Source organism: Heteronotia binoei, chromosome 10 (assembly GCF_032191835.1).
Source record: "Heteronotia binoei isolate CCM8104 ecotype False Entrance Well chromosome 10, APGP_CSIRO_Hbin_v1, whole genome shotgun sequence".
In the NCBI taxonomy this organism is placed as follows: domain Eukaryota; kingdom Metazoa; phylum Chordata; class Lepidosauria; order Squamata; family Gekkonidae; genus Heteronotia; species Heteronotia binoei.
Window position 1 is genome coordinate 72,917,720 of NC_083232.1, and position 18,045 is coordinate 72,935,764.

At 40.2% G+C, this 18,045-nt stretch overlaps 1 protein-coding gene across 1 annotated transcript in view; it reads right to left on the minus strand.

Moving 5' to 3' along the window:
- The window catches only part of KIF15 (kinesin family member 15), a 47,846-nt gene extending 30,132 nt beyond the window's left edge, over positions 1-17,714 (minus strand). The window contains exons 1-13 of the mRNA XM_060247486.1: positions 17,515-17,714; positions 15,469-15,545; positions 15,324-15,361; positions 14,815-14,912; positions 12,963-13,142; positions 11,695-11,904; positions 11,484-11,609; positions 8,795-8,917; positions 8,049-8,172; positions 7,174-7,265; positions 6,638-6,847; positions 3,395-3,572; positions 2,196-2,334 (exon numbers count right to left, since the gene is read on the minus strand). Coding sequence (XP_060103469.1) covers positions 2,196-2,334; positions 3,395-3,572; positions 6,638-6,847; positions 7,174-7,265; positions 8,049-8,172; positions 8,795-8,917; positions 11,484-11,609; positions 11,695-11,904; positions 12,963-13,142; positions 14,815-14,912; positions 15,324-15,361; positions 15,469-15,500 — 1,550 coding nt within the window. The 5' untranslated portion in view covers positions 15,501-15,545; positions 17,515-17,714. The remainder of the gene's footprint in view (positions 1-2,195; positions 2,335-3,394; positions 3,573-6,637; positions 6,848-7,173; positions 7,266-8,048; positions 8,173-8,794; positions 8,918-11,483; positions 11,610-11,694; positions 11,905-12,962; positions 13,143-14,814; positions 14,913-15,323; positions 15,362-15,468; positions 15,546-17,514) is intronic.
- Positions 17,715-18,045: the final 331 nt, after the last annotated feature.

The window sequence follows — 18,045 nt, forward strand, 5'->3', positions numbered from 1 at the left end:
AATCCACAATTGAGGATTCTTTTTGTATCACTTAAAGCCCCCTCTTCTGTACCTAATCACATCTATTCCCCTCAGACAAGCTTTTTATTAGGTCAGTAATTTTTTCATTGGGGTCAGTAATTACCTTATGCCTCAGCTTTCCCACCCCCCCTCCATCTCCTAATCTGTAAAGAGTAGCAATGTGCTTCCTTCTACATTTTGCTCATTATCAGTGCCTACACAATAATGAAATAACTCTGGTTTCCCATTCTGGGAGGTCCATCCTCTACAGACCACTAAAAAGTCTATAGGATGGAGTTTACGGTAGGAACTCAAAGACAACAAAACCTGTGTGCCCTGTATGGAATACTTAATGCTTGGGGGCAATATTCCCTCTAAACTGCAGTCTTGTGAGCAAAAATTCTACTTTGTGAGCTACTGGCATTAAAGTTGTGAGCTACTGCATAAATTAGTGTACTCTGGGATCATCCTTCCTGAGCTAAAACAAAAATGTGTGAGCTGGAGGCTAAAAATCTGTGAGCTAGTTCACGCTAGCTCAGTTTAGAGGGAACATTGCTTGGGGGTACTCTTGAACCTGCTGAATATGCAGGTATCCAGGAGTGCTATACAGCAACTCTGACTGGTTAACCAGCTGCAATCTTACCTGGGCAAAGAAGATTTGGCTTCCATGATTAATATACCCTGGTGACATCTAGATTCAGTCAGTGAAAGGTAGGGCTCCCCTCAAAGTGTTTTTGAAGTAGCAACTGATATAGAATGCTGCAGCTGGGATACTGGAGTGGATTGTAGGGACCTTATCCCTAGGGGTGTGCATTCAGATCTACCCAAGCCAAAAATATACCCCAAAAATACCTTGTTAGTATTTTCTAGGTATATTTCAGCTTCCAAATGTATCAGAGTCTTCTTGGGAAAACAAACAAAAAAAAATTCCTGAGAAAATCTCAGATATATTCAGGAATTTCAGGTAGATCTGAAAACAGTGGAGAGTCACAGGCAGATTGTTCCTGACTCTCAGCTGTTTATCAGGCAGGCTTGTGCAGTCCCCTTAAACTTTAAAGGAACTACACAAGTAAGCCCGAGGATTAGCCTGCGTGGCAGGGAGTGGAGAGCTCCCTGCTGCCTCGGCTGTGGCTGGCTTCTCTTGCAGCCTGGTTTTAAACCAGGCTGCAAGAGAAGTCAGCCCAAGATCAGCTGGGTTACTGGGAAGATGAGAACTTCCAGCCAGTGCAGCTTTAAACCAGGTGGCAGGAGAGAGCAGCCCAGCCAGGATCGCTCTGCCCACGAGGAGCTCATTGCTCCCTGCAGGAGCAGCTCTGCGCTGCCTTCTGGAAAATCCCAGATCTGAATACTGTACTGATATTTGGATCCAGGGTTTTTCAGGAATCCTGAAATTCATTCAGGTTCGATAGACCTAACCGAAAAATACTGGTAAAAAAAATTGCACACTTCTACTTAGCACTCCTATGTCTGTCCATCTATACTGGCTCTCAACTTGTTTCTGGGAGCAATCTGAGGTGCTAGTGTTGGCCTTTAAAACCCCATATGGCATATCTTAAGGACTGCCTATGTCCACATGAACTATGGTCATCCTGCACTGGGTACTCCCAATTTCTGAGGCTAGATAGGTTGCAACCTAAGTGAGGGCTTTTTCATATGTGGGACCAAAATTTTGGAACTCTCTCTAAGGTTACACGTCTAACCCCAGGGATATTTTGTCTGTCCTTGGCCAGCATGTTTTAATTTGCTGTACTTTGTTTTATGTATGCATTTTTAGCTCTGTTTTTAATTGGTTTAGTGATTTTATGCTATTTTAATTGTTGACTGCCTGGTGGCCCTTACTGGGCAGACAGGTGGGATCTAAATATTGTAAATAAATACAATATTTGGCATATTTCATTGTATAGTACACCAGACATGATGTGGACCCTATCATGCCAAGTATTCACTTCACTTCTGTCTCCAGACAGAGACTGAATTTTCTCTACCCATTGTAGAATGGCCACCTATTTTTTCACTTGGAGCAATTCAGTGAATGGCTATTTTTGAAGCTTTCTTTAAATCTTTTTGTATTTCCAAAATTATATTATGCAAGCTTCCTTTAATACAGAATTTTACCTTTGAAGGGCAAACAGCAATATATATTTGGTGGCAAGTTGTTTTGTATTAGAATCTTAGTGCGTACTGGTTCAGCTTACTTTGTTAGAGCTTTAAATTCTTCATATTCTTGTTGGGAGCTTGCCAATTCACTCTGTGTGTGCAGCAGACGTTCCTTTAGCTTTTCAGCTGATGCTGCTGAATTATCTGTTGACATGGTGGTAGGACACAATTGCTGGCCTGTTAAGGATTAAAAATTATGCTATGAGATCATGGCTCTTTAGATGTGTTAAAGATTAACATATATTATATCTACATTCAACTTAAATATAAAACCTGGATAGAATAAAAAGCTATGCATTTTTTTCCTGTCATCATCACAGGAAAAGAATCTGCTCCAACACAATTATTCAAATTATGTGTAATTTATTAACATGTAGAATGACCCCCAACTTTACTTGTTTTTTGTGCTGTGAGAATTCTGCAGAATTCTTTTACCAATTTTTTAAAAAAGTTATACTCAGTCCTATTTGGATGTCAGATCCTGTACCTGATACTTCTGGCAAGCAGATATTTCTGAATCCTATGGATCATTTTTGACCTATCATCAGTGTGCTTGGCCAAGCTCTCAAAAACAGTTCTCCATTCTAAGACAACATTCAGAATCTGTGATCAAGAGGATGAAGTGGGAACAAACTAAAATGAATCCAGGCATATTACAACTACTTGCACCTGTTTTTTGAACACATTTCTGAATTATCCTTCACAACACTAACTAATTATGCTATCAAGATGCTGAAAATGAACCTGCTTTTAGAACAGGCCTAGTTCCCATTAGACTGCAGGTAGAGGCCCCGTGGTGCAGAGTGTTAAAGCTGCAGTACAGCAGTCCTAAGCTCTGCTCATGACCTGAGTTCAATCCCCGGCGGAAGCTGGGTTTTCACGTAGCCAGCTCAAGGTTGACTCAGCCTTCCACCCTTCCGAGGTTGGTAAAATGAGTACCCAGCTTGCTGGGGGAAAAGTGCAGATGACTGGGGAAGGCAATGGCAAACCACCCTGTAAAAAGACTGCTGTGAAAACATTATGAAAACAACGTCACCCCAGAGTCGGAAACGACTGGTGCTTGCACAGGGGAGCTTTCCTTTTTCCCAGAGGTTCACATGACTGAAAACAAAAAAGTGCCAATATATGGGCAGTGCTTTGAGAAAATGATCTCATGAGTAAAACTGTGCCAGTTTAACAGGGCATTACTCTTCTAAAAATGAAATTTCATGTACAAAATTTGATTGGATTTCCATACCTCCATTATGACAGTCTTTCCTTGAAGCTTCTAAGAAAGCTTTCTCAAGTTCTGCCATAGCCTGAGCATCCATTTCCTGGACTCTCTTTACCGACTGCAAGGAGCGAAGTCGTTTGTTCTCTTCTCGGAGGCTGTGATTCTCCATGGCATATTTTGCAACTCGTGGATGGTGCTCCACCTGTAGATTCATGTGTTAAACATTCAGAAAATATTCAGATATCTGCTTTTAGTACAAGTCCCACCTGGACAGTATACAAGATCACTTTACAGATACTTTGTAAATTAAAGAAAGTTGACAGAAGCAACTTGCTAATAAATTTTATTTTGAAAATTTTAAGCGTCTGCTTGTAAACACAAAGGTTAGAACGATTTTTATACATACGCTTCAGAAAGCAATTGGCTGAATTTTAAAACCATGAATATATCTCAATAATACCAAATGGCTATGTTCATAATACACTTTTCATTAATAATGTAACAAAGATGAGAAGCAAACACATTTCCTTTTTGCTTAGCAGTATGCACTAGCCAAACTAAAGCAGAAGGATAGCTTTTAATAGCTATTAGCCTTCCATGGGGATAGATCAAGATGGGTAGCTGTGTTAGTCTGTAGCAACAGAAAAAGAGCAAGAGTCCAGTAGCATCTTAAAGGCTAACAAAATGTGCGGCCATGAATGCGCTGTTGTGAGTTATTGCTCACTTCTTCAGATACTCACAAAAGCTTGTACCCTGCCACAAATTTTGTTAGCCTTTAAGGTGCTACTGAACTCTCTTCTACAGTTATTAGCCTGTTCTAGAAAAGCATAATTTTTGAGGATCAGCTGATGTGGCCAGCTGGGGAAAGACTGTGACCTTCTTGTGCCTTTCCCGGGGGGTATTCACCTGGCTCCTGTTTGAAACAGAACGCTGAACTGCATATTGTTCAAGCGGCTGAAATGTTTTAACTTGAATCTTAGCTTTTGTATTGTTTTATCTGATGTACACTGCCCAGAGCCTGGCCTAGGCCAGGATGGGGCAATTAAACAAACAAACAAATAATAGATCTTTGTTCTGATGCAACAGGACAGTTCTTTTTGCAGAATTACATTTGGGGAATTTTTGAACGCTTCCTTGCTCCTAAGCAATGTTCCCTCTAAGTGGCAGAGTCTTGTGAGCAAAGATTCTACTTTGTGAGCTACTGGCATTAAAGTTGTGAGCTACTGCATAAATTATTGTGCTCTGGGGTCATCCTTCCTGAGCTAAGACAAAAATGTGTGAGCTAGAGGCTAAAAATCTGTGAGCTAGCTCACACTAACAGCTTAGAGGGAACACTGCTCCTAAGTGTTCAGGTGATGACAGCAGCCAGAGTGCCCACTAGCTACTCTGACAGTAGTTCGTGACAGACTATTACATGCACCCTACACTGGGATACCTTCTGAGTTCTGAGACTTCATTTATTCCACAATGCAACTGCACAACTAATGTGCTAATTGCAGGGACCATGTTATACTTGTCTTGATTCAGTTACTTTCTCTTCAGATTTGTTTTCAGGAGCAATTCAAAGTGCTCGCTTTGACCTTTAAAGCCCTGAACAGCTGGGGCAAGATGCCTGAAGGAATATCCTTCCCAAGCATGAACTTACTTTGTGTGTCACCTTTTTGAGGGGTGGGGATACTAGACAGCATTTGTTCAAAGCTATAGAATGCCCTCCCACAGGAAGTTTAATTGGGTCCTTCTCTGGTGGCTCTTACAAAAGCTGTAAAATGTGTTTTAAGGTTGGCTCTGCAAGTTTTAATGCTGAGCTCCATTTCCTAGTTGTTATTCTATCATTTTTAGTCTTATCTATATACTATTTTCCAAGTGTGTCATTTGGCATCTGAAATCACTTCACTCTTCAAGATATGAGGACAGATGGACTCACATTCTAGCTGCATCTGAAGAAATGAGCAGCTACTCATAAAAACTCATGTCCTGCCACAAATTTTATTAGTTGTAAAGGTTCTACTGGATTCTTGCTTCCTTCCTCTAATAATGACAAGCTGTACTGCTAGGTTCCCCCACCCCGGGTATTAGAATTGGAAATGGGGATCTCTCTCTCATGCTATCTCTGGCTCTTAAACTCCCCTTCCCTCCCTCCCTCCGAGGAAGTATGCTAGCACACAATAGCTTATACCTGGAATAAAACTTCATTGAACTTAAAGGTGCCATGGGATTCTGTCTGTTTTCCTCTAGTTCTTTCCCTTCCTCCCTCTCCCTTCCTGAAGGGAAGGGAGGCTTGGCATTCTCTCTTTCCCCTGCAAAGCAGGAAGCACGAGAGGAGAGAGCTGGGTAAAAGTAAGCTGCAGTGCAGGAAGCAAGATGAGCCAGTTGCTCACGGGAAATATAGGAGCACTGCAGGGGCTGATTCCAGCCCATAGGCCATATGTTTGACACCCCTGCCTATGACAAAGAACAGACGGGTTGACTGCACAAGCGCAGAGAATGTTCTCTGAATGCAGACTGCCATGCAAGGGAGAGAGCAGCAGGGCACCAAGGATGATCACACCTGCTTGGTCATCGCAGACAACATGACGAGAAGGCCAGCAGCTACTGTTGACAATTCTCTCCTTCAGGCCAGCTTCAGGCCAATGGAGAAAGAGAGTCTCGGCTCACCTCCACCTGGGGAGTGCAGGGGGAAGGAGCAGGCATGGTGGCTCACCCCCCACCCTGAGTGACAATGATGCAGCCATGGCAGAACCCACCACAGCTGCAGTCCCTCAGCACGGAGCTCAGGCAAGAGGAGGAAATGCTGTTGCCTCCAACTGCCCCCTTCCATCAATGTGACAATCCCACCCCCATAGCTTCCCGGCAAACAATGCTCCTCCACTAACTGGAAACAAGCAGGGGAGGAGAAGTTCAGGAGCCAAATGTTTGGTCTGAGTCTGGGTTGGAAGGAGGAAGGATGGGGTGGAGCATGCTAAAGGGGCAGTTGTGGTGGGAGACAGGAGCAAGGGGAGGGGTGGAGTGAGGCAGAAAAGCGGGGGCATGAGTTACAGGGAAGAAGGGGTGACGGGAGACAGAAAATGAAAGTGCATGAATGAAAGAAAAGAAATAGGGGAGAAAGGAAAGGCAGGTTGGGATGTCCCTTCCCTGCAAGTTCCTTATGGGTTCCCACTTGGTATTTCTAATTGTATTTTGCATTACTGTTTTGATATATATTGCAAGCAACCTTGGGGGACATTTGTGCCAAAATGCAATGCAGAAATTAACAAAAAAAATGGCTACCTGTTCTCTGAAAGTCTTCAGTTCCTCCTTCAGCTCCCTGAAGATCACTTCTTGTTCTTGGGGCAGAAAGCTGCCATGAGCTTCTTTGTGGAGTTTTTCCAGGCGAGTTATGTGATCTTCTCTAAATTTAATTATCATTTTATTGGATTGAATGAACTTCTCCTTTCTGACACACAGATCTTCTAGCTGGGCAACTTTATCTAACAGTACCTTAAAATAACGACAGCCGATTGAGCAAACAGCAATAGCAACATGTGAATTGTACTACATATATTCCTCAAACAAGGTTAGGCACTGATCCTCAGAAGGCATGATTAAATAAAAAGCACCACCCTTTTAAAACGATCTTTTTACTTCCATCTGCAAGGTGACCTAAGCTTATTTTACAAATAACATATAATCATTCTAAAATAAGGACATAGCTTTTAAGTTTTATTCTTTTCCCAGAACAGGAATGCATTTTGTGATAGGGTATAGGAGTTTTTGTTGTTTAGCCCTCCCTTCTTCAGATAGTGCTGTATCATTCCCATTCTTACCTTTCTTTCACTTTCAGATTTTTCCAAGAATAGCATAGCTTCAAGGAAACTGTTCATATAATCCATATTTCCAACATCATGTGTAACGGTAGCTTAAAGAGAAGGTTAAATAGATATTTAACACAGATCTGTTGGAGAGAATTAACTTTCTAATACTTGCTCCTAGACTGTGATTTTTTAAAAATAAACTTCAGCAGAAGTGATCCTGACGATACAGTCAGTATGTTTAAGCTGATAAAGAACAGATGACATTCTTAACCAGAACAAGGGGACTGCAAAGTTATCTTATTTAAAAAGCTTCGTACCTACCTATCCACAGCTACAAAAGGACTGCCAATTGCTTAGATCTCATGAAATCAAGCACAATTCTAACCATATTTATTCAGGAATCCGCCCTGCCCTGCTTTTTAAAATTCAACTTGCACACCAATCATATGTAGAATTAATGGCATGTTCTTAAAGTAAATAGGCATGCCTATTTCTGCATAGGGCTGGCAGTGAAGAATACATACACCTAAATTGGAAGTATGTCCCATTTAACATAGTAAGATTCACTTCCAAGAAGGACTGGGTTGCTGTCCCTTAAAATTGCAGCACTGCCTGAAATCAGCAATTAATAGTGATAATAGGTTGCATCCCTGAACTGTGTAAAAGTGAAATAAAAGAGCAACTATAAAAAAGATCTAGGAAATACCTGCCAAATTGTATCCTAGTTCTGTGACACTGGCCGCATGACAGTTTTTTTACGTTTTACATCTGAAACTGTTTTTAATTTTTAGTTGGGGGAGGGGTTATATGGGGGGGGAACAACCACCAAAAATGGAGTATTATCTTAACAACTTATTCTAATTCTTGAAAAGAAAGAGATGATTTACCTATGGAAAGGGAAACTTCATGCAAAGATCTCCCTGAAGTTAGCAAAGCAAGCTGTTCTTTTAGTTTCTTCAATTCAGACTGGAGCTGTTTTACATTTCCTTGAGTATCTTCATTTATCACTGCCTTAAGTAGAAATTTAAAAATAATGAAATGTATAGCTGACTAACAAATCAAGTCCTTGAGGCAGTTCAAAATTCATGGCTCTCCATCATGCAACTCATTTATAAGCATCATGCATAAGAATTAAATAATAAGACTTTGGCATGCTTGCAATTTTAGCTCTTATGGTTGTAAACAGAGTTTGAAGACATACTAAGCGGGACTTCTGAAAGCTTAAGAAAGCTAATAAAGCTATATAACCTCTGTGCTGCACACCTTTTCCTTCCTATTATTGAACACATTTTTATTCCACCTTTCCACCCAGTTTACAGTCCCTAGGGCTGCAAACAATTAAAAATAATAGACAAGCTTCTAAGATACATATTATAAAAACAATTAAAACTGGTTTTAAAAAAGCATACTCAAAGGCTACTTGTGGTTACCATGGCAGGCGCAGATGGTAAATCAAAAGTTGATAGGCCAACATTTGAATTTGGTGTTGCACCATGGGGGCATAGGATTGGTTATTTGTAAATCATTCACAGGCTCAAAGATTTGTATGTACACATATATTTGCAAACAAAATGGTGACCGAATATTCAAAATATTACACAACATTCTAATTACAACACATCATCTAACATACCTTGTTTTTAATTAGTTTTGCTCTCTGAGCAAAATTAAGAGTGGACAAGGTTTCACCAAAACATCTGGATCCTGGATGAACATTTGCTATGATGCAAGTTTTTGCATTACCTCCAAGAGAATCCTGTTTGAAGACATGAAAGTTGATTTCAACCACCCCTCATTACACAGCTCGAAATACATACTGCAGATTAGTCCCCCTCCCCACTTTTAAAATTCAATATTCCACTGTGGAGACAAGAGAAGGGGACAGAGTGTCTTCAGTGACAAGATATTTCAAAGTGAGACACAACTGCTTTGGCACTGTGCATTACTGAAAAATATATAGCTACAATGAGCTGTTTTTTCCCATTAGTACCTGACAATGCAAACATAGAAGTCAATTGCAGAATACACTATGAAACCTACCAATAAGAAATAAAAGCCAGTTTCTGTGCAAAAAATAAATCCCAAACTGCATAGTTAAATGATGCATGCTTAACTCTGTACTGTGGCAAGACTGGAAAAGAACCAAAAAGGTCACCTGCCCACTAACCATATGGAATATCAGAAGATTAAAGAAGACAGGCATATACAATTGATCTCCCACCACATTTAAACCACTGCTTTATGTAACCATATGTGAACACTTACCTGGATCTCTAATTACCAAAAGTTTACTTCTAAAAAAACACAAAATCCAATGCTACAGCACAGGCTCAAAGCTGCCACATAGGATAAAACTGTCAACTTTGCATTGCCTTGATTATTGTGGACACTGTAATAAGCGCAAGTCATCTTGTAACGATTTAGTAATCTAACATTATATGGAATTAGTTGATAAAAGACAGACTGTGCAGAGCAGTGATACTCACTCAATGGCTCAGGAATCACATGTGCTCTTATGTGCTGCACCCCAATTTGGCATATCCCCATGTTTCAAGAAAGTGGGCAAGGTCTTTGCCTGGTGGGCCCTGTGCTTGACAGATGCCTCCCACCTTGTAACAGCCATCTCCTGAATAACAGGTAAACTGGGAGCCTTCCTCAGGTGCAGACCTCACACCAGGGATGGAAGTAAATCATGGTGGTTTTGGTTGATGGCAGTTAACAAATATGGCTGTCTGAGATGTGGAGTACCACTAATGCAGAGTCGTCTGAAAGGGGATGAGGGGGGAAGTTCAAACACCTGTTGTGTCACCAGCTGAACAAGGGCTGGTTACTGCATCTTGTCGTAACAAAGAATGATTCCTATGTGCCTGTATGGAAGCTCTGATCAGAAGAAGGATTATCATCTGTTCTTTCACCTAGTGTAAGAACTATTTCTGCCTGGACCTTCTTGGTAGTACCCTCTTGTCTTATGGAATGGTCTGTCCGAGGATATGAGGAAAGCCTCCAACTGGGTAATGGTTCCAGAACCTCTGTAATGCAAAGATTTTACAATGCTCTTTTAATAACCCTTGAGGGGCAATCAGTCAGTGTGATGAACTGTTTGCTTTTTCTGCCTTTTTAGTCTGTACTGCATTTCTGTATCTGTGGTTTTTTATGATGTAAGCTACATTGAGTCCATCAGGAGAAAATATTTTAACAAATTATGAATACCTTATGGTTAATTACAGAATAATTCTGGATTCATTCCAATGCTAGTTTTGGATTTGTAGTTCCTTGCAAAGTGACTAAACAACATGAAACCTGCCAAATTTCTGGAAAGGTTGAATAGATTACAGGAATGATTGAATTCATCATGGGAAGCAATGCTCTTCTTACTGAGCAACAATTACAAAATAAATGAATGTCAGTTTTTCCACACACTACTTACTTTGCATTTATTCTTGAAGATCCCCACCCTCTTATCAACAGTACATAAAACCTCCTCAAAGTGTATACATCTTGACAATCAACCAGGCCAGTGACACAGAACATGGTGGCTAATATGCACTATTATATTCTGGTAAAATTCTGTATTTAAAGAACAGCAACACTGCCACAATGATAAATGTGTTTATAATTGACCTTTGGAAGCTAAACAGGTAACACTTTTCTATGCAACAGAATACAAAAGTTTTCTTTCTTTCTTTAATTGATTTCTATCCCACCCTTCCCGCAAGCAGGCTTAGGGTTGGTTATAGCATATAACATTATACAATAAAACCCAGATCTAATGCTATAAAATCAATAGTCCAAAGGGACAAGATATCATTTCAGCAATCATTTTACAGGTGTCACCATACAATGCCACAGTAGGAAAGGAGAGGATAAGCCAGAGAAGATATTCCCAAACAATTCAATGCTCTAGAATAGTCCAGACTAAGTCCAGTGACCAACAGATTTCAGCAGATTATAGCAAGTTTATAGGAGGGGCTAGATAATGTTTGATGTCCACCACCTCACTCAAAGGCCTAGTGGAAAAACTCTGTTTTACAGGCCCTAAGGAACTGTGGCAGGTCCTTGATCTATATAGTTTAGAGTTTGGATTGCAACATACATTCAGATTAAACTGATTAGGGAACAGACTCTTGGTATCATTCCATGGCTTTTCAGTTAACATTTTTGATTGCCTCAAATAATCAACTTCCCAAGAGGAATCACCACAAGTAACAGACTTCATTCACATACACACACCCCTGCACATTTACTCTAAAAGAGAATCTAACTATCACTAGCTTCTCTCCTTTTCAAACCAGCTGTGCAAACAAGATAATGGCATACATTACCCGTAGTAAAAAAGTGAGCTTAGAATCCCTGTAGCAGATGTGTCTCTGTTTCCCATTGCCTACATCAACAAGGGCAGTGATCACTTTGCCCAAGCAGCTTAATGATCGGTTGATGTTACCTGCCTCCTAGAGGGAGAAAGAAAGAAAGAGGTAATTCAAAAAGATCTTTGTTCAAAAACAAAAACAGAACCTACATATTTGCTCCACTGACCTTTAACCTAACTCCTTCAGCGTGAGTATCCTTTTGTCTCTCAGATCCAGCCAGATCCACTAAATTGAGCTGAGAGGATCGAATGTTCACAACATCCTTGCTCTTCTCCACTGACTCTATTGTGATAGTAAAAACGGCATGGGACCTTGAGGACTCCCTGTTCATTGAGGTAGATGCTACACGACGATTTCGCCAGCCCGTTGTTAGCACCTTGTCAAAAGAAGACACAAGCAGTATTGTACAGCCCATTTCAAAGCCAACCTCAGTAATCAATGCTATCTTAATGTCTGGGCATACTATTGTATTAACCTTAATGCACTCACAAATGGGCATAAATCTGGTCTAGACGCAAGCCAAATAAGTTTTATTTAAATTTTAATTATTTGACTAATAGACAATGAATATGTAATGACACACATACTTCACACTTCCAAGTCTAAAAAGCAACTTAGAAACAGCCTTCCTATATTTTTTTAAAAAAAAAATGGGTTTTTTTACATAGTGAGGTTTTATGCCAGTTTCTTCAGTCAACTATCAACAAAAGTTGAAGTTGGAATCAATACGCTGTAGAGTCCTGTGAGCAAAAATTCTATTTTGTGAGCTCCTGGCATTAAAGCTGTGAGCTACTGCATGAATTAGTTTGCTCTGGGGCCATTTTTCCTGAGCTGAGACAAAAATGTGTGAGCCAGAGGCCAAAAAATGTGAGCTAGCTCACACTAACTCAGCTTAGAGGGAACACTGGTTGGAATGTGACATTTAGGGTCCTTGTCATTACTTTACTGGAAGCACTGAATGTTAGCCAAGATCCAAAAAGACCTGCATGGGCATGCTAAGTATTTCCATGCTTACATGGCTAGCAGTCATTTCTAGTCACTGCCAGCTTCTTGCGCCTCATGATGCATTATTTTGGAGAGTTCCCCAGCTCCAGAGTTATCTTTTCAAAGAAATTCAAGTGATCATTACTGTAAGTGGAGAGCTGAAAAGCCGCCAGGTGTGCACGGTAAAAAAACACATGCAGCACTTTGGATTCTGGCTACTGAAAATATCTAGGATGAGAAAAAAAAAGTTGAGAATCATGAAAGTATCTGTGCTTTTATTAAAATACAGATATTTCTAAACAGCAGGAGTTTAACGGACAAAGAAGGTACAGAAGTGTAAGAAGCCCAAATATATCCTTGTGACCATCATAGTTTTCAGAAATTATTGCTACTTTATACACAGCACAGAGGTACTCCATATCTACATCCCTCTAACAAAACAGGGCATACTTGATATGCTTCAGCAGCCGAAGTTAACACTTGTTCCACCGCACCATCAACAAATACCCCTTTTGTGATGTGCTCTCTGAGTAATAATACAGATGAAGCAGAATCCAGCAAGTCAAATATCTGTTCATTGTAGATTTCAATAAATGAACACTTGCAGAGAAAGCTCTTTCCAGTACCAGCCTGTGGAAAAAAATGTTTTGATTACAGAAAATAGCTACTCATACTCAATATGAGCTGGTCTCTAAAAAGACAGAATTGTTATATTCCACTGGAAAACATGAGTACTATCTGCTTCCTAGGGTTTAAAGGCCTGTTTGTTTACCTGGAAAATATTTATTTTATTGTCTTTTTCATTCTGTCCTGCAGGTTACAATTCACCTACTTTACGTTCCACTCACTTGTTTTGCTCTGTCCTGCTACTCTGCATCCTGTTCAGTCAGTGATATGGGGCAGACAATTTTCCAGTTTTGTTGCTGTTTTTCCCCATAGCAAATTTCCCATCCCACAAATGTAAAGCTATATCTATAACTATAGTACATAATTATATAACTATATAGTATAGGGGAGCATCTGCATGGTAAGCAGAAGGTCCAGGTTCAATTCCCGGCATCTCCAACTAAAAAGGGTCCAGGCAAGCAGGCATGAAAAACCTCAGCTTGAAACCCTGGAGAGCCGCTGCCAGTCTGAGTAGACAATACTGACTTGGATGGACCAAGGGTCTGATTCAGTATAAGGCAGCTTTATATGTTCATATATAGTAGCCAGGGCTGTTGCCCTGCAAATTGATCATGTTGGATGGTGAAAGGAGGAATATGAATCGTGGACAAGCCCCAGTGCTTGTACATTGTATATTTGCCTTCTTTTCCCAACATTATTTTTGTCTGAATTGGATTTTTTTCCTGGAAAACCCACATCATCGTGTTCAGTGCAACTACCCGCTTATTCTGTATTACTTCTGAAACCTGGTTCTGGCCATTTGAAGCCAGGAATGACTGCAGCAGTTGCCCAGTGTGTGTTTTCAGCCCAGAAATACACTACCTGTGTTAGCTATAAACACAACACTACCTCCTTTCTGCTTTAAAGGCCAAAAGGCCTTGAATCCAAGAAAGATTGTACACACTGCAGCATTACAATAGCTCTACACTAATGCTATCTCTCTGGGAAGGAGACAGAGGGCAGCATATAAAACCCATAGGGGAATACACTATCTTATGCTAGAAACTGAATGAATATAATTTTATGATACTAGTACTGCCATTAAATAAGAAAGGGAAGCAACAGATCAATGCATTAGAAGGTTTGTCACCCTCTTGCTTAGCAGAAGGCAACTGATACTTATTACAGGAAAGTAGCAAGCTGCATGACCACTTGCCTCCATCAATAAATAGGTATCACTCGAGATCATGCGTGGCCAAACTGCGGCTCCAGAGCAACATGTGGCTCTTTCACACATATTGTGTAGCTCTTGAAACCCCCACTGCCTTGGCAGCCGACTAAGAGAAGGCATTTTTTCCCCTTTAAATCTCCAGCTGGCAGCTTGGAGAGTGCATCTAAAGTTAAAATTGCTTTCTTTCCACCTCTCCATCTCCCACCTATGTGCACTCCTCCCTCCCTCCCTGTTTTGTGGCTCTCAAACATCTGATGCTTATTCTATGTGGCTCTTATGTTAAGCAAGTTTGGCCACCCCTCCTCTAGATATCTAGATGTCCCAGCCAGCCTATGCAGTCCTCCTCCCATAAATGCAGGGCATTCAAGAATAGGTGAAAAGTATTATATTTCTACTAATAAAAACAGATCACTGGCCAATTGGCAATTAAGAATTTTCTGTCTTTTTCTTTAAGAGGGGGCTTACCTTTTCTTTCTCTCTGTCAATGAGAAAAAACAGATATTCAAAGCTCCGAGGAATTACTCCTCTAAGATTATGAGTGAAGTTATCAGAATCAGGTGGTCCTAAGCAAAACAAAAAGTTTCATAAATGACTTCTTAATGCCTTTAAAGAGACAAAAGTCTCACACTGACACATTGCAGGTCTGATAAATCGCCCACATTAGGCTTAAAAATAGCAGCATTGTCCCTATGTTGAATGTGGGGATGCCATCACATCTAGTTTGGCCCGAAGGCTGCCATTGCTGAATAAAAGATCAGAGTCAGGAACACTGCTAAGATGCCTGAATATGCACTGTTTTAAAATTAAAGAGCTTCATAGACTAGTCCCTGAAAAAGTGCTGGAAGAGAAGTTAAACACACACTGTATGCAGCATGAAGGCAGTTATAATTGTATCATGCTATGGCGATTCCCCACATCCTGTCCAAATGATTGAGAAATATACTTTAAGTATAAATGAATGTGTTGCTTCTTACCCATCATAGTAAACGTTTTCCCCGAACCAGTCTGGCCACTTAAAAAAAAAGAAAGAAAAAGAATATGGTAAGGACTACTTGATAACCTGCCACAGATCAATTCAAATATTGCAAATGTACACAGAATAAAAGGTTGAAACCTTACTATGCAAAAATGGTTCCATTGTAGCCATTCATGCATGATTCCACTATATTTCTGGCCACAGTTGAGAAAACTGATTCCTAAGCAAAAAAGATCAAATAGGTGTTAATATTTTATATTGATTGAAGCAGTTTGACTTAATAGAATGCTGATACATACCGTAGCATAGAAGACTCTGTTCATTAAACAAAATATATATGCCTATATTCAGAAACGCTTTTCATAAAATATGAGCAATTCTTCTGACATAAAAGAATTTTTATTATGCAAGAGATAATGAAATCAATGAGATGTGCTTCCAAGTAATGGTATGCAAGTAATAGGTTGGAGTCATTATGAAAATGTACTTAATGAACATAGCCCTTACCAAAACAGAAGCAGTTAACGTATCATAAATCTTAATAACAGAGTACAATCAGATCAACTTACTTCTCTTAACTACTATTCCCTTCTGCATTCAGCTGTCATGTCAGATTCCTTGACTTAATTTTCCTTCCCCTTCCGTCTCTTTTTAACAAATACATTTTAAACTGTGAAGGGGGCACTCTATCTTTATAACCTTTATTAGCTTCACATCATAGGAGTAAAAATACAGCAGGTAAGCCACTAGCCCTTCCATCTATAGCGCTGCTACTTAGTGGCCTGTGAGTCACATGTGGCTGTTCTGACTACTGTTCCTGGTTCCTACCCTAAAATGCTGGAAGTTGCAAGATGTTCTCCAGCCTCTGCAGGCCTCATGCAAGGGATGTAAGGGCCATTCTCTCTAACACCCTGTTCTCCACAGGCTCTGCACTGTCATCCCAGCACCTGAGCAGCTGTCAAGAGGAGTGCAAGCCGGCTGCACAGAACCAAGAATAAAACCACCACCACCACCATTGCAACCACCCAGGAAAAGAACAACCTGGTCAGTAGGGTGTTGATGATTTTATTCCTCTTTCTCCACAGCTAGCTTTCGTTCCTCAAGGTGCCTTGACACTCCCACTCTCTCATTTGAGCTACTGTGCCTCATGCTGAAGAGTGATGCACAAGGGCTGGCTAAGATTTGTTTGTGGTGGGAAGAGGCAAATCTTACAAGCTTAGTGGGAGAGGAAAGGAAGGCGATTGTAAGCCACTCTGAGACTCTTTCAGGTAGTGAAAAGCAGGATATAAAAACCAACTCTTCTTATATATTTAATATGAATAGCTGTATCTTGCATTATTGAGTATTTGTTTGCATGTCAAAAATATAACATTCCATTGCTGGATTAGAACAGTTTAGTAAAGTTTTAGTAGGGTTAAACCTGGGTTAAAAAACTTTAAATTAAATACTAAAAAAAGAAATTAAAAATAACTGTCCATCTCACATTTCATATTATAAACCTGATTTTGTCAACATCAAACCCAGTAATAACGCTCACAAATCTGGTAATCTAACAGTTACTTTGAGTTGTCTTGGTAAGTTCTGACACAGTCTGAGCCCTTCATGTACCAAGCATAGCATAGACCAGGGGTGGCCAAACCTGCTTAACATAAGAGCCACATAGCATCAATGTCAGATATTTGAGAGCTGCAAGACAGACGGAAGAACAGAAGGCAAATAAATGGGGGAGGAGGGAGGTGGAAAGAAAGCAGCTTTAACTTTAAATACATTCTCCAAGTCTCTGGCTGGCTTGGCAAAGTGATTTAAAGAGACAAATGCCTTCTCCAAGCTGTATGATGGTGCAGTGGGGGCTTCAAGAGCCACACAATATGCGTGAAAGAGCCACATGTGGCTCCGAAACCATAGTTTGGCCACCCCTGGCATAGACTAAACCTCCTTAATGCCTCTTCTATTCCATTTTAGGCTATTATATTAAGCAGCATCTGAATCTCTACACATACCTATCAACTCTTATTCAGATGTAGCCCAAAGAAGGGTTCTGGTAAACTGTTCACTTCATTATTTCTTAAACATAGAATGCATGATCAAAAATACATGCTGTTTTATTTGTTCCAAGTTTTAAAAAACTTGGTCAGCTTCTTAGGAACTTTTCAATTGAGTTTTCAGATGGGCAAAACTAGCAAATTTACCTGAGTTGTGTCCACATCTGCCACATGATCAAAGGTGAAGATCTTAGGTTCAGGTTTTGAATGCAGGCGGATAGTGCTTGATGAAAGAACAGACAAACACAAGCCATGATCCCCATCAGCAAGTACAGTTCCTTCTGGAAGAGGACGCACCCTCACGTAAACTTTGATAGCATCACCTTCAGTGCTAAAGAAAGAAATATCTGCATGAGCACAATAGTAGAACAACTATACCATTTATAACATTTAACTTCAATCACATTTTGACCCTGAAAGCAGACAAAAGTAGGTAAACTGACTTACTCTGAAGTAAGTATAACTATTATGGAAATAACCTGTAACTACCATAAGTCTAAGTATTATGGAAATAAGCTGCTATCCAGCTTCTTACATGTACTTAAAACAATATGGTATACCAACAGGCAGCCCAATCCTTTGAATTTACTGCTGCAGTCTAAGAAATAACACGTGCCATCACAGATTAAAATGGACACCAGTTCCTGGCAAGTAAGGTAGAATCATCTGGCTTTGTCG